At 50.6% G+C, this 13279-nt stretch overlaps 1 protein-coding gene across 1 annotated transcript in view; it reads right to left on the reverse strand.

Moving 5' to 3' along the window:
- Nucleotides 1-7419, reverse strand: part of MMP8 (matrix metallopeptidase 8) — a 17305-nt gene extending 9886 nt beyond the window's left edge. The window contains exons 1-5 of the mRNA XM_040460783.1: nt 7140-7419; nt 4969-5213; nt 4255-4403; nt 4042-4167; nt 1362-1523 (exon numbers count right to left, since the gene is read on the reverse strand). Of these exons, the coding sequence (XP_040316717.1) occupies nt 1362-1523; nt 4042-4167; nt 4255-4403; nt 4969-5213; nt 7140-7274 (817 nt within the window). The 5' untranslated portion in view covers nt 7275-7419. The remainder of the gene's footprint in view (nt 1-1361; nt 1524-4041; nt 4168-4254; nt 4404-4968; nt 5214-7139) is intronic.
- Nucleotides 7420-13279: the final 5860 nt, after the last annotated feature.

The raw sequence follows: 13279 nt of genomic DNA on the forward strand, positions 1-13279 counted from the left end.
GAGGAGGAGGAGGAGGAGGAGAAGGAGGAGGAGGAGGGGAAGGAGAAGACAGAGAAGGAGAAGGAGGAGGAGGAGGGGGAGGAGGAGAAGGAGAAGGAGGAGGAGGAGGAGGAGGAGGAGGAGAAAGAGAAGCAGCTTTTTAAAGTCCAATCCAGTGTGACTCTTGGAGTACCCCCATTGCTTCTCAGAAGGGGAAGGGTTTCCGCATGAAGAGAAACCCTACCAGACTATCTCACAAGGCAATGAAGGGAATGTACATTTGGCCCTCTTAAAGTTATTATCATTATTTTAAACAACCATGGTGATTTTTAGAGAGAAAGGTCCAGGTCAAGTTGTGAAGTAAGACAGTTTGAATTCTATGTCTCCCCCTCCCCGCCCTCCACTTTAAAATCCGAATCCCATCCTTTCCCCCTTCTTGGTTCTTTCCACATTTTTGTCACCCAGGATCCATTTCTTGCTTCCCCGCCAAACCCACCTTCAGGAAGGGAACTGGTATTGGTCCTTGAACCTGTAGCATAAACCTAAGTCATATTTTAGCAGTATTTTTTTCCTATGGGTATTTGTGTTTTCATGTGTTTTTTCATTGTAGAATGAAGGGCTATGCTAGTAGCTGAGAGAATTTAAAACACTGATGGGAAAAGGAAGGAGGTGTTTTTTGGGGAAAGGAGTTGGGGAGGATAGAGCAGGTCTCGTCCTTCTGGAAAATTCTATCATCATGAGAAGGTTCCCGAGCTAGGGTTCCTGGTGTGCCTGGTTCTGTGCTGCTGTCCCCAACTCTGCTCCACACTGGTTTACAGACCCTCCTACCATCTCACGGGTTTCTCGTTCTTACAGCCTCTAGAGACCAGGAAGGCAGCAGGAGGAGATGTGTAAGATCTGGGCTTGTCTATGTCCCTCCCTGAGAGCATCAGCCATGTCCTTAAAAGATGTTTCTTTCTCTGCATCCTCCACTGCTATTCCCATTCTGTTTTCCACAGACAACACTTTTATTATGGGCAATATGTATCTGCTTGCTGGCATGTTTCTTGAAATGCCTTCTTTGCCTATATGCACTTTAATGTATGTGGAATCATATACTGTGTAATTTAAACACTGTGTGATATGCATCATTCTGTTTTTTTTTTTCCACGAAGCACAAAGTTTTGAAGACCCATCTCTGTTGTTGCCACGCGCACTTCTAATTCAGTGGTGTCCCTGCCTGGCGTTAGCTTATGGCGCACATCCACCAAATATGTCCGGTACCTTCTTCCCGACAGACCCCAGGGGCCCTCCAACTTCCACCACCACAGACAAGACCGGGAAGAACATCCTTGATGTGCCACACCTCACCGTGTACCACAGTGTTCTTCCGATAACCTTACCATAGATGGCCTGAATGCCGTTGATGTCATCTTGAGGGAGGGTGTAGGTGCTGGGTTCACGGAAAGCATAGATGGGATACATCAAGGCAACCGGGTCAGTGGAGTGAGAGAGCCCCAAGGAATGGCCAAATTCATGGGCAGCAACAAGAAACAAATTATAATCTGCAATGCAAGCACATGTGGTGAATGGCTCCAAGTGGATCCAAGGGTGGAGGAAATTCTGATCTCAAGGAATGCAGCTTCCAAGCCAAAAGCTCCTGGAGAAACAGCACTGCCCAAGCCTTCTTTTGCATTTTTCCTGCAGGCTTCTGAAGAAATGGAGATTGGAATCAGTCAAGGTAGGAGTTACACGTTCAGATTAAGTGAGCTTCGCATCAAACCTTAGGACCAAGAAAAGCTGCCTTCATTCTGATTCCGGTACTCCATGAGTGTGGACCTGAGGCTGCCACCATGGTCTCTTGATGCTCAGCAGCCCTCTCCAGCCTCCCAAGCCCTCAGCTTCAGTAGAGTCTCAGCGGGCACCAGCTCTTCCCAGATTCTGAATTCTTGAAGCAGCTTCAAGGATTCCCCTCCAGAAACAGACAAACACTGCTCCTTCCCCCATCTCTAACTTCCAGGAGCACAATGACTTTGCCAGTTGGGAACCCAAACTTCCAAGGTTCACGCTCCTGGCAATTAGTACCCAAGTTCCTTGGCCGAGTCCAAGACCTCCTCACTTGCCCAGCAGACACATGAGGATTTGACTCGTGATGTGAATCTCTCAGTCTGGCCATCTCACAGACAGGCTGAGCATTTTGTTACACACCTATCTCTTATACATTAGTAACTAGGGTTGTAGAGTACTTTCCATATACTAGGAAGTATAATACTATTTAGTCCTTGCAACATTTGTATGAAGTATTGTTAGAAATGTTTTTACAGTAAAGGAAATGAATCCCACAGATTTCAGGTATCTCCTTACGGGTCTTGCAATAGTAAGTGGTAGAGCTGGGGTCAAATCCAGGTACAAGGGCAAGCCCCATTCTCCAACTACAACGTTCAACTTCCTATTGACAATTAGCCTACACTAATTCTACCCATGCGCCAAGACATTTTTGTCTTGACCATCACGTCCTGGTATTTTTGCAATCATGAATGCATCTCCAAAAACATCTCTGAGTGTTGGGCCTTGAATGGCAAGCAAACGTGGGGGATTTGTCATGATGCACAGTCTAGAAGGAGAGATGAATGCCAACAACTTGGATAGCACCAAACAGTGAGGAGAGCAGCTAGAGAAAGAGACACGAAGACTGTCGGGATTCTGAGGAGAATGTCCTCGTTTCCAGCTGCAAGACAACAGAGGGGTGGCATGTGACATAGCACAGAAAGAGATTTTGAAAGGGGGGGGGCTTGGGGCACAATGTGAGCAAATGTAGGGAGGTTGGAAAGCAGGTGCTGTCATGTGCGAACGGTGAATGCACAAGGTGGCTGCAGCATGCGACACAGGAAGACAGCCATGAAAGATGAGGGTGTAAAACTACTGAGAGCTTCAATGCCAAGGAAAGGTATTTGGATATTATTTGTTGCAGAAAATGTAAACACTGCAAGGTTAAGTAGGAGAGTAATGTAATCCAAGATAGGCTTTCCAAATATAAATTTTGCTATCGTGCTAGGAAAAATTAGAGGGAGCAGAGACTTGAGGTAAAGAGTCCAGGTGGGAACCTGTGTCATTTAGTTCAGGTAAGAGGGAATGACCACGTGGATCGGTGAGGAGGGCTCTAGGAATTCTAAGTAGCGGAGAGTGTTATCTGTCTTAGGGTATAGGCAGCTCCTAGCACAGGGACTTGGGTAGAATAAGTTCTTTGAGAACTTGGTGGGAGAAACTTGGTTCTTTGAGAAAATGGTGGGAAGAACAGGTCCCAAGCAAGGATAAAAGGTTCCTTTCCTACTTTCTCGAATGTGTTCTGTGGCGTATTGTTACTTGTGGCCTTGTGAAGTACCACATGGTCCAGATACACCTGTCCTTATTCTCAATCCTTCCCTTCAGGTGATATGACTCTTATCATGAGTCTTCTCCTGAAAGGTTTAGTTTGTCCCCAGGAACACACCACTGAAGAAGAGCTCCACAAAGATGACATAACTTGACAAGAAAGATGGCGGCTCATTTCCAAGTGGGATAGGTTTCTAAATGAACCCAACTGTTTCTGGATTTCCAAAAATAGGGACCTTTTCCAAACATCATTAAATTTCAGATTATGAAAAGAAAGATATCCCCTAAAGCAGTGGTCAGCAAACTTTTTCTGTAAAGGTTTAGATAGTAAATATTTTAGGCTTTGTGATTTCTGCGAGTACTTCTGTAGGAGGTACTCAACTCTGCTGTTGTGCCATGGAAACAGCCATAGATGGTACATAAACAAGGGGGCCTTGTTTCAATGAAACTTTATACAAACAGGACTGGCTGGATTTACCCGTCGTCTGTAGCCTTTTGATTTCTATCCTAGGAAACAAGGTCAGTACTTAGCCTTAGGCTTTTCAAAAACCTAAATTGACCTAATATGGGGTAGGGAAATTTTAAAAAGGTCCATTTGTGTGGGTTTGAAATGTTAAAACCCCTTGGATGTGTGTATGTATCTACGTGGTGCTGCTAACATGACAAAGTTCACTCAGAAGCTGCATGTGGACATGCCCTTGGTTAACTTACTTTCATAATTTGTGGTCCATGTTTCTTGTTCATCGAAGTGAGCGTCTCCCCCAATACCTGGGCCTGGCTGGAAGGCATGAGCGAGGATTCCATTGGGTCCATCAAATGGAGAATTGTCACCATGATCTGAAATAGAACAACCCGTATCAGGTCTTTGCCGAGTCTCAGGTTAGCTCGGGAAAGTAAAACTGAGCTCGAGGGCGGAGGGCCTACCTCCTTCGTAAAAAGCGATATTGATGTCCGCTTCTCCCTGCGAGATCTTGGTGAAGGTCAAGGACGATGCGTTAGCCCATATTTGAAAGGCTGTGCTAATGACAGTTTCCACCTTGGCCTGGGACAACTGCGTGGTGTACTTCAGGATCCTTCAAAATGAGCACACGGGGTGTCACCACACTGAGCTCATCCACCTGGGGGTCAGTGACATGATGCGCTGCCCCTGGACAGGGTCTAATGAGGGCTCGGGGCTGCGGACAAGTCCCTCCGTATCTTCAAACTCGGTGTCTTTGTTCCTAAGAGGAGGATCATAACATAGCTCCCCTCTCAGAGGGCTGTTGGGGGATTCAATACATGTAGGGCCTTCCACTCAGGACTCGGCAGATCGTGGTATTTGATGGAGATCGTTCTCATCGGGATACGCGGGGAGTAATGACTAAGCCTTTGTCGGGGCCTGAAGGGGGCTCGCAGAGGGACAGTCTGATGTGGCCATCGTCCCTTAGACTTGGAGGAGGAGCACGAAAACTCCAGGCTTTGGGGTGAGGAGAGCCTGTGGGGTCTTTGCTCTTTCCCCCCCCGGCCTCACTCACTAGACTCTGGTCTCCCCGGGGTGGGGACACGGGGTCCCGTGGGCCCCGTGTCCTGGAGCAGCGCCTGGTGCGTCACACACGCTCGCGAACACCCCTAACGCGTCCCGAAGCTCAGGAATCTCACCTGTAGGTCAGGTTCGTATGTTTCCACCTGGGGTTTCCCGGGGTCACCATGAAGTCCCCGTTGTCAGGCACCCCGCAGCGCGGCTTCTGCATCATCTCCAGCGTTTGCTCATCTGGCTTCCCCGTCTCGTTCAAGCCGAAGAATCGCTGCATCTCTCTGAGCTTGTCCACAACCACACTGGTGCCGTTGCTCCGTCCGGACCGGTATCTGCCCCGCGGCAGCTGGTAGAACCTCTCCAGGTAATTCTGGGCCGAGACACACACGTGAGGGGACTCGCTCAGTCACCTCCGTCGGTGCTCCAGGCTTCCCGGCGTCCTTCCTAAGTCACTCCCAACCGTCTAACAAGCTGGTAGTCACGGGAGCAAACACAGAGTCGCAGCCCGGTGTTGAGAGAACGCCGTCCCTTGGTCAGCACGGCCCCTCCATTCGGCGCTCCCGGGAATGTTTATACATAAAAACAGGTATGGGGCGCCTGGGTGGCTCAGTCGGTTGAGCGGCCGGCTTCGGCTCAGGTCATGATCTCGCGGTCCATGAGTTCGAGCCCCCCGTTGGGCTCTGTGCTGACAGCTCAGAGCCTGGAGCCTGTTTCAGATTCTGTGTCTCCCTCTCTCTCTGATCCTCCCCCGTTCATGCTCTGTCTCTCTCTGTCTCAAAAATAAATAAATGTTAAAAAAAATTAAAAAACATAAAAACAGGTATTCCATAAGGGTTGAGGTCCAAGGCCGCGTGCAAGATGCTTGTATGCAGTCAGGAGACTGGCTAGGCCTTCCTGATTTCTTGAAGTGTTTTAAGTTCATTTATTTTGACAGAAGGAGGGACGGGCGGAGAGAGAGGGGGAGAGAATCCCAATGAGACGCTGCTGACACTGTGAGCGCAGAGTGGGACGTGGGGCTCCATCTAATGAACCGTGAGATCGTGACCTGAGCTGAAATCGGACGTTTACCGACCGAGCCGCTCAGGTGCCCCCGCATTTGTTGATGTTTTAAGGTATCAGTTGCATCAATGCAGAGTCTCTCTTACGTATCTTTTTGCTCCTCTAGAGAAGGTTTAGTCCCTGTCGCTAAGACACGCAAGTGCGTGCGTGGAGGGAAATTGCCGAGACACCCATTCAAGTCCCAGACCTTCTGGATGCTTCTTAAGTGAGAACGAACAGTTTCACGAGAGCTCCGGATAGGTTTGGGGCAACGGCACCATCATCGGCATTAGCCTCTTATCCACCGCAGATCCTCTGGAAGGGGCCAGGGGCACACGACAGAGCACAGAAATGGGGAAAGGGGGATTCACAGAGGCTGGGGTTCGAATACTAGCTCTGCCTTAGATTAACTGAGTTTTGGGGCACATCACAGAAGTGATTCAAGACTCACTTTAGTGTCCACAGTGGGAACAATAATCCCCCCTTGCAGGGCTGCAGTGAGGTCGACATGAGACAGTGTTGGGGAAACGTTTAGTGGGGTGTCTTGTGCAGAGTAAGCACTCTGTGAGCTCTAGCTATTAGCCTGGGGCTTAGTATTCTCACTGCAAGATATATTCAAGAACAAAGCAAAGGGAAAAAGCAAAAGAAAGAATGCTTTTCTACAACTGCAATGCTAAGAAAACTGCACGTGACAAATCGGTGACAGCGTTCCCGGTGCTTCTTCAAAATGTGGCCTGACTCTTGTACTATGGGATGAGGAGAAAAGCTATAGGTTTGGCTTCGATGGTGCCCGGAATAGTTCGTAGACAGCCTCAGAATCTGGAGTAGGAAATCTCACTGCACTACGCATTGCTTTCTAGTTCCTTCTGATTTCCTGTCCTCACGCTCTCTAGTCCCCCTGAGATTTTTGGCTGCGAAGACAAGTCCATACAGACAACACCGGACATGGAGTCACTGGGCTGCATGTAAGCGAACGGGGGAATCTTAGGTTTGCGAGAAAGAAAATCATTTAGTCTTGCAATTAAAACCGTTCCTGCTCAACGGCTCCCCAGCCGGAGGGAGCCCAACAGCGATATTTTTCCTGGGATCGAAGAGCCCCTGCCTGGGGCCCTCCGAAGCCCTGACACGAGACGTTCAAGCTCAAACAAAGCAACCGCACAATTCCATTCGGGCTGATTTAACTCGAAAGAAGAAACAACCCACACGATTTCCTAATAAGCGGCACATCAACCACGCGCCTGCTGGATTGTCAACTTACCTGAACGACTTGCGTGGTCTCCTCTTCCGGGGATTCCCAACGTACCGGAAAGGCCCCGGAGAGGTGCAGGAGGAATGAGAGCAGAGGCAGAAGCATCGTCAGCCTGAACATGGCCTTCCCCGCAAGCACCGCCATCCTGGCCTTGCGCTGGCCCTCGGGGCAGGGCCCTCCCCTCCTGGGTACCCTCGAGTTCAGCGGATCAGACGTCCCTCACGGTCCTCTTCTGGTCTCTTATAAAAGCTGTGTTTTGAACAATTGCCCCATCAGCAACATGAAGCAACACGGGTTAGTGATGCTCGGAGACTTGTGCAATGCCACAACGCGATGTGGGACTCCACGGTGGGGTGGCGGTGTCCCGCAACAGAAAAACAATTGCAACGTGCTCTTCTCTGTTCTTGGGGTTTTTTGGTCAGAGATTTACTCTTGCCAAGCTGTCTGGTCTAGGGGAAGGAAGGGAAGCTTGATCCTGAAGTTCGAGAACAGCAGTTACCTGTGGGTTTCCATTTCCTAGGTGTGGCAGATGCTGGGGCCGGGTTAATTTATGCAGGGGTGTTGTTGGATTCATGGTAGTTATCTTGGGGCCGGGGATCCCAGAGCCTCTCTGGACGTGAGGAGAGCGTGGCTGGGCGTGTGGTCAGCAAGCAGGGCCCGTGTGGGGTCCTGGAGCAGCTTCTGGGAGATGGGGTTTGGGCGTCAGTGTATTAGAAAATCCCCAGGCCGCAAGCTGGATTTTCCATGGGAAGGACAAAGAAAGCAACAGTGATGATGATGAGTACTCAGTGTGTTGAGTACGTACGACGTCCCACACGTACCTGCTGTACATCTGTTGTGTCCGGCCATCCTCGCACGGCCTCGGGATGCTGCCATGTCCTGCATTTTGCAGAGGAGATCAGATCCGAAGAAGAGAACTTGTACAGGTCATGCGCTGAGTGAGGGGGGTGGGGGGTGGCTCGGACTCAATCCAAGCGATGGGTCCTGAGACTCCGAGTGGGCAGGCACTCCAGCAGCCACACCTGGGAGCCCAGCTGCCCCACGATGAGCACCCGGTCCAGGCCTGCGACAAACTGGGGGACCCTGGCTTGTGTTCACCGAGGAGGACGAGACGGTGTGTGTGCGTGTGCCCCCGGGGAAAAGATGTGGGGAGAGGATTTTCAGCCCCTGTGGCTGCAAATGGGCTGCACTGGTTTTGAGGGGCCCCTGGGCAGGTTTTAAATCATGTCACCTGGTCACAGTTATTCTGATGTACATGTAGATCATGTCACTAGACAGTCTTTGCGTGTGTTCATTTACATATATTTACATGTATCCTGCAAGGACAGGTGTGGGGTGTATAAATGTGTTTGTCAACATGACCAATGTTTACGACATAGGACATGTGAGACATGTGTTGATATGGAAATAGGCCTTTGTTTGGGATGCTATACAGTACTTAGTTCGGGTCCCTCTACAAGTTTCTCATGAGCTTTGGAAAAATCCAAAGAAATCCGTCTCAGGTTAGAACATATCTGGGCAGCAGATTAAGGCTCCTGGTGTAGATTCCTGCATTCACCCAAATGTTTCCTGTGACCCACCATATGCCAGGTGCTGTGACGGGTACTCGATTATGGGAGAGAAGGTCAGAGCGGTTGGGATGAAATGCTACGGGAGTCTGGAGGAAAAAGCAATGGTGGGGGAAGGTGGAATCAAGGAAGGCTTCACGGACGAGGTCGAGCTAGAACTGGACCTCGAAGGGCAAACACGAGGCAAACGTGCACAGTTGCAGAAGCCCAGGCCCTGAATGCGTGTGCAACCTCCTCGGGTTTCTCAAGCCGTCCTAAGGTCGTGATCGTGTCAACCGTCCCAGGAGCACAACTTAATCAGGATGTGGCTTCCCCCAGTTTATTTTTTTTTAAAGTATTTTTTTTAACATTTATTTTTGAGATAGGGGGAGACAGCATGAACGGGGGAGGGTCAGAGAGAGAGAGGGAGACACAGAATCTGAAACAGGCTCCAGGCTCCGAGCTGTCAGCACAGAGCCTGACGGGGGGCTCAAACTCACGGACCGCGAGATCATGACCTGAGCCGAAGTCGGACACTTAACTGACTGAGCCACCCAGGTGCCCCGCTTCCCCTAGTTTAGATCTCTAGTGACAAATCCTCTGCCCACTAAGGTTGCCTGAACACTGGTCTACCCTGTGTTGAGATATTTTGATGCATTGGCTTGTTTACAAGGTTCATAAAGGCACTTTCTTCTGAACATCCTGGTCAGGGATTTATGCAAGAATCCAAAACTTGGGGTGTTTGTATAAATGTTATGCTAGACAGAATTCTGCAAAAAAATAAAAATAGAAGGACCTTATGTTCTAGTAATGTCTAGTGTTCTAGACACTTCTGGGTGTCTACCCAAGGAAGAGGATGACACTAATATATATATATGCAGCCCTATGTTTATTGCAGCATTATCTCCAACAGCCAAATATGGAAGCAACATAAGTGTCCGTAGATAGATGAATGGATAAAGATGTGATATATATAATACAGATATATATCTAATATGTAGTGAAAAATTATATATAATAGGATAATTATATATAATAGAATATTACTCAGCCATAAAAAAGAATGAAATCTTGTCATTGTGGCAACATGAATGGACCGAGAGTGTATTATGCTAAGTGAAATAAGTCAGACAGAGAAAGACAAATCCCATATGATTTCACTTACATTTGAAATCTAAAAAACCAAGTGAGGGGGGCCTGGCTCGCTCAGCCAATGCAGCATGTGACTCTGGATCGTGGGGTCATGAGTTTGACCCCCATGTTGGGTGTGGAGATTACCTAAAAATAAAACCTCAAACCTTAAAAAAAAACCCTAATGCACAAACAACCACAAAAACAGAAACGGACTCAAATATGGAGGATGAGGGGTGGCCCGAGGGGAGGGGACGGGGAGACAGAAGAGGTGGGTGAAGGGGGGAAGAGATACAAACCCATGGTTATCAAATAGGTGAGCTGGAGATGGGAAGTACAGTTGAGGAATACAGTCAGTAATACCGTAATAACCTTGTGTGGGGACAGAGGGTGGCAGGGCCCAATGCCGTGAACACATGGTTACGTGTGGACTTGTAGAATCATGATTTTCTACACCAGATGCTACTGTCGTTTGTCACCTACGCTTCTGGAGCTGTGACAAGAGGTGGAGAAGACGATGTAAGTTTTCTGGGCCTCCAGGTTTTGAGTCCTTCCTTCACACGTGACCGCTGCCTGTCTGCCTGCCATCCGTGCCTCACCCCTTCTGATGCCTGGAGCCCACACTGCTTTCAGGCCCTCTACCCTCAGAAAATGTACTACGTGCAAGGGTCGACTGTCAGTCATTTACACTTTAGTGCGAATTTAGGGGCTATTTGCCTTTTAAGTCAACTTACTTGGAAAAAAAAAGCAGCAAACAATTTGTTAGAAAATGAAGTCTTTCTTCTGTAGAAGAGGCGTTTGGGATTAAGAAGATGGAGGAAATTAAGTTCTGGACAGACGATCCAAGGCAATGGTGGGTCTCCCTATTTCCGTCTTGGGCAGCAACCTCGTCTGATGATCTGATATGCTGTCCCCCAGCAGCGACAGCAAGTTGTACTGTTGTAGTTCGCTTTTGCATCTTAGCCCCAAAGGACTCAAACTGCAAGATTTAGTCTGTTTTCTGTTTAATTAAAAAAAAAAAAATGGGTCCAGGCAGCTGGCATGGGCATAGGTGGCAGGGAAAGCCGGACATGTGGATGTGTGCCTGAATTTGGAGGCGGAGTGGGAGTTTGCTAACAGGAACGTGATCTGGGGTAGGAAACAAGGTCACCGAGCCTGGAAGTAAACCCCATGTGGCACACGGCTAATCTGCTTCATAGCAGCCAAGGAACGCGTCCTGTGCCTCATGCATTTTAACTCTATGATCAGGATGGAGGTCTACACACGTGAGCCGGTTAGCAGGGTGATTGTTGGGGTCGGTTGTGGTGAAGCGTAAACAACATTGCACTTGACATTGTGCTGAGTGGGCTCGACTTTTAGCTTTGCCACTTCCTACTCGTGCAACTCCTCACAGCTCTTCTGTTGTCGTGAGTTCCGCACGTTGGACACCTCGCACGGCCTCAGGACGTTTAGAGGAGACGCTGTAGGTGACAACCTGTGGACAGCCTCCAGGGCGGTGTCCTCTTTGGGGGATGAATGCGGTGGCCGCGCTTCCATTCTGCGAACCGAGGTCGCAGTGTCGAAAAGCTCTTCTTTTCCAGAAAGAGAAGTGTTTACGTTTAAGCCACCGAGTGACGAAATCACTTCCATGCGGTTTCTGTCTGTGTCCAGAGCCTGGTGCCGCCAGAGGACATGTGGTAACTCCTTGTGCAGAGCACAAGTGGTTCGGATAGAAATCACTCCGATCATCACGAATGACCCCCTGTGCCGAGCCAGCGGTCTTTGCTGTTGGCGGAGGTAAAGGTGCGCGTGGGGCGTCTGGACTCAGTCTCGGGTGTTCAGTTTCTCTCCCCTCCCGTAAGCTGCATAACCACCCGAGGAAGTAGGGGTTGGCATCCTCATCTTAAAGTTAAGGACAAGGAGGTTCAGAGATGCCACCAAATGGGCCTTTCTGTGGATCCTTCCAAGCATCTCTCCCCTTTGCTCCCAGGGAGGAAAAACTCAAAACGAGGCAACCGTTCTCCCTCTTGGCTGACCCTCAGGATGTGCATCAAACATAGACAGGTGCACCCCGCTCCGGCTGCTGCGCCCGAGTCTCTCGGGCGGTTCCCAGGCGTGTGCCATTTTAGAGAGCATCCCGGGCGACTCGGAAAAGGAGTTCAGGACCTCTGCGGTGGGGAGCCTGGGTGGCTCGGTCGGTTGAGTGTCCGACTCTCGACTTGGGCTCAGGTCATGCTCTCAGGGAGCGGGAGCCCAGGGTCAAGCTCTGTGCCGACAGCGAGCTGGCTTGGGATTCACTCTTTCTGCCCCCTCCCCCACTTTCTCTCTCTCTCAAAAAAAAAAATAAACTTAAAAAAGAAAAGAAAAAATCTTTGCTGCAAAGAGGATTGAGAACATTTGACAGGAGAGGGGACCATCACACCTCCAGGGCTGAAAAGAATGAACAGTCACGTCCTACTGGGGAGCTCAGCAAAGCCCAGGAGGTAAATTCTGAACATGGGCTGGATTTTGGGATGGAGGCTGGGGTGGATGGGTTGCAATGGGTTAGGGCAGAGAGAGGAGGAAGGTTGGGTTGTCCCAGGGGGTTAACACGGTTCCTGGTGAATGTGTGTCCAGCTTATTAAGACAAGCAAGTTGCAGTGGTGGTTGGAACCCAGCGGTGGAGGGACAGGACTGAGCATCAACAGGCCGCTGAGAAGCGGCCGCCGTCGGTTCCTGAGCGAGTCAGTGCAGGTAACCTTGGCCACAGCCTCCAGGACAGACCCGGGGGGGATGGAGTTTGGGTGAGGGGCATGGTGACCTGGGTCCTCCTCCAGGACGAGGAGACACAGCTCTGGGGGGCAGGCTGGATGGGGAGGAAGGACGTGGAGGAGGCCGGAGGTACCATCGCGTCACACACGTGCCCTGGGGCGTCCACACCGCTAACATCCAGGGCCCCGATGAGTGAGGGGGTGGTCCCGCGGGTGGCAGGTGGGGCAAAGGAGCAGCTGTGGTGGCCATGCGCGTGCAGAATGGCTGCAGGCGGCAGCGGGAGCCCCCCACCCCCACCCCCACCTCCACCCCCACCCCTGCCCAGTCTGCCAGCCTGTGCTTCCTCCCAGGCAGAGCACAGGGAGGGTGAGACCGCACGGATGGTCAGTACCTGTCCCCACCGGGGCACGATGCCACTTCTCTAGGGGGCTCTGCTGGAGGCAGGAAGCCGCGGAGTGGATCTCCCCAAAGTCTCTCTCCTCCCGTCAGCCGGCCTGGCCTGTGGCTGCGGTTTCTGATGTCCTTTTTCCGGAGCGGAGTCTTTCCTGAAGCTTCTCCCATCCAGCGTCCAGCCTCCCGCCCAGCTATCCCGCGAGATGACGTCACCTGTGACGTCCGTCACCCCAGGCCCCTGGGAACCGCCCCGCGGTGTCCGCGGACGTGCCCGCGTTTCTGCAGTAGCTCGCACCCTGCCACACGGCCTGTCCCTGTCTGCCAGCAGCGGGTGTCCCCTGGGGTGGA

The sequence above is a fragment of the Herpailurus yagouaroundi genome, unplaced genomic scaffold (assembly GCF_014898765.1).
Source record: "Herpailurus yagouaroundi ecotype Mexico unplaced genomic scaffold, PumYag 251, whole genome shotgun sequence".
NCBI classification, from domain to species: Eukaryota; Metazoa; Chordata; class Mammalia; order Carnivora; family Felidae; genus Herpailurus; species Herpailurus yagouaroundi.